The sequence below is a fragment of the Penaeus monodon genome, chromosome 22 (genome assembly GCF_015228065.2).
Source record: "Penaeus monodon isolate SGIC_2016 chromosome 22, NSTDA_Pmon_1, whole genome shotgun sequence".
NCBI lineage: Eukaryota > Metazoa > Arthropoda > Malacostraca > Decapoda > Penaeidae > Penaeus > Penaeus monodon.
In genome coordinates, this window is record NC_051407.1 from 448997 (window position 1) to 449441 (window position 445).

At 39.3% G+C, this 445-nt stretch overlaps 1 protein-coding gene across 1 annotated transcript in view; it reads right to left on the reverse strand.

Moving 5' to 3' along the window:
- The window catches only part of LOC119586793 (POC1 centriolar protein homolog A-like), a gene marked incomplete at its 3' end in the record, with an annotated part of 6504 nt that overhangs the window by 1490 nt on the left and 4569 nt on the right, over positions 1 to 445 (reverse strand). Inside the window, 1 exon segment of the mRNA XM_037935513.1 lies at positions 247 to 407. Within this exon segment, the coding sequence (XP_037791441.1) occupies positions 247 to 407 (161 nt within the window).

The following is a 445-nucleotide window of genomic DNA, read 5'->3' on the forward strand; positions in this document are numbered from 1 at the left end:
TACACAGTTCCTCCTTGTGAAAAATCTTGAATGAAAATCATAGGACTAAACTTAATAGGGTATGAACATGATCACAAATACATGCATTCCAGAGACACAGACACACATTATGCTAGATCAGTTCTTTTACTCCCGCTCTTCAAATATAAGCACAAACAGCAATACCCATTTACTAAAATATATACTCATTAAGTAAGCATTAAATCCATAAAATAAAACAAATACAAAAAGTATAAATTACTATACCTGCTTGTCATTTCCACCAGAAGCAAAATACTCTCCATTGCTAGCAAAGCCGCAGCAGGTGACGGGGCCTTGGTGTCCGTGGAGGGTATAGATGGGCCGTCCTTCAAGCAGGTCAAGCAGCTTCAAAGTACCATCTGCAGAGCTTGTTAGGAGGAGGTGTCCTGGCATTGGGTATCAGGAAAAGATCAATTACAGAGTT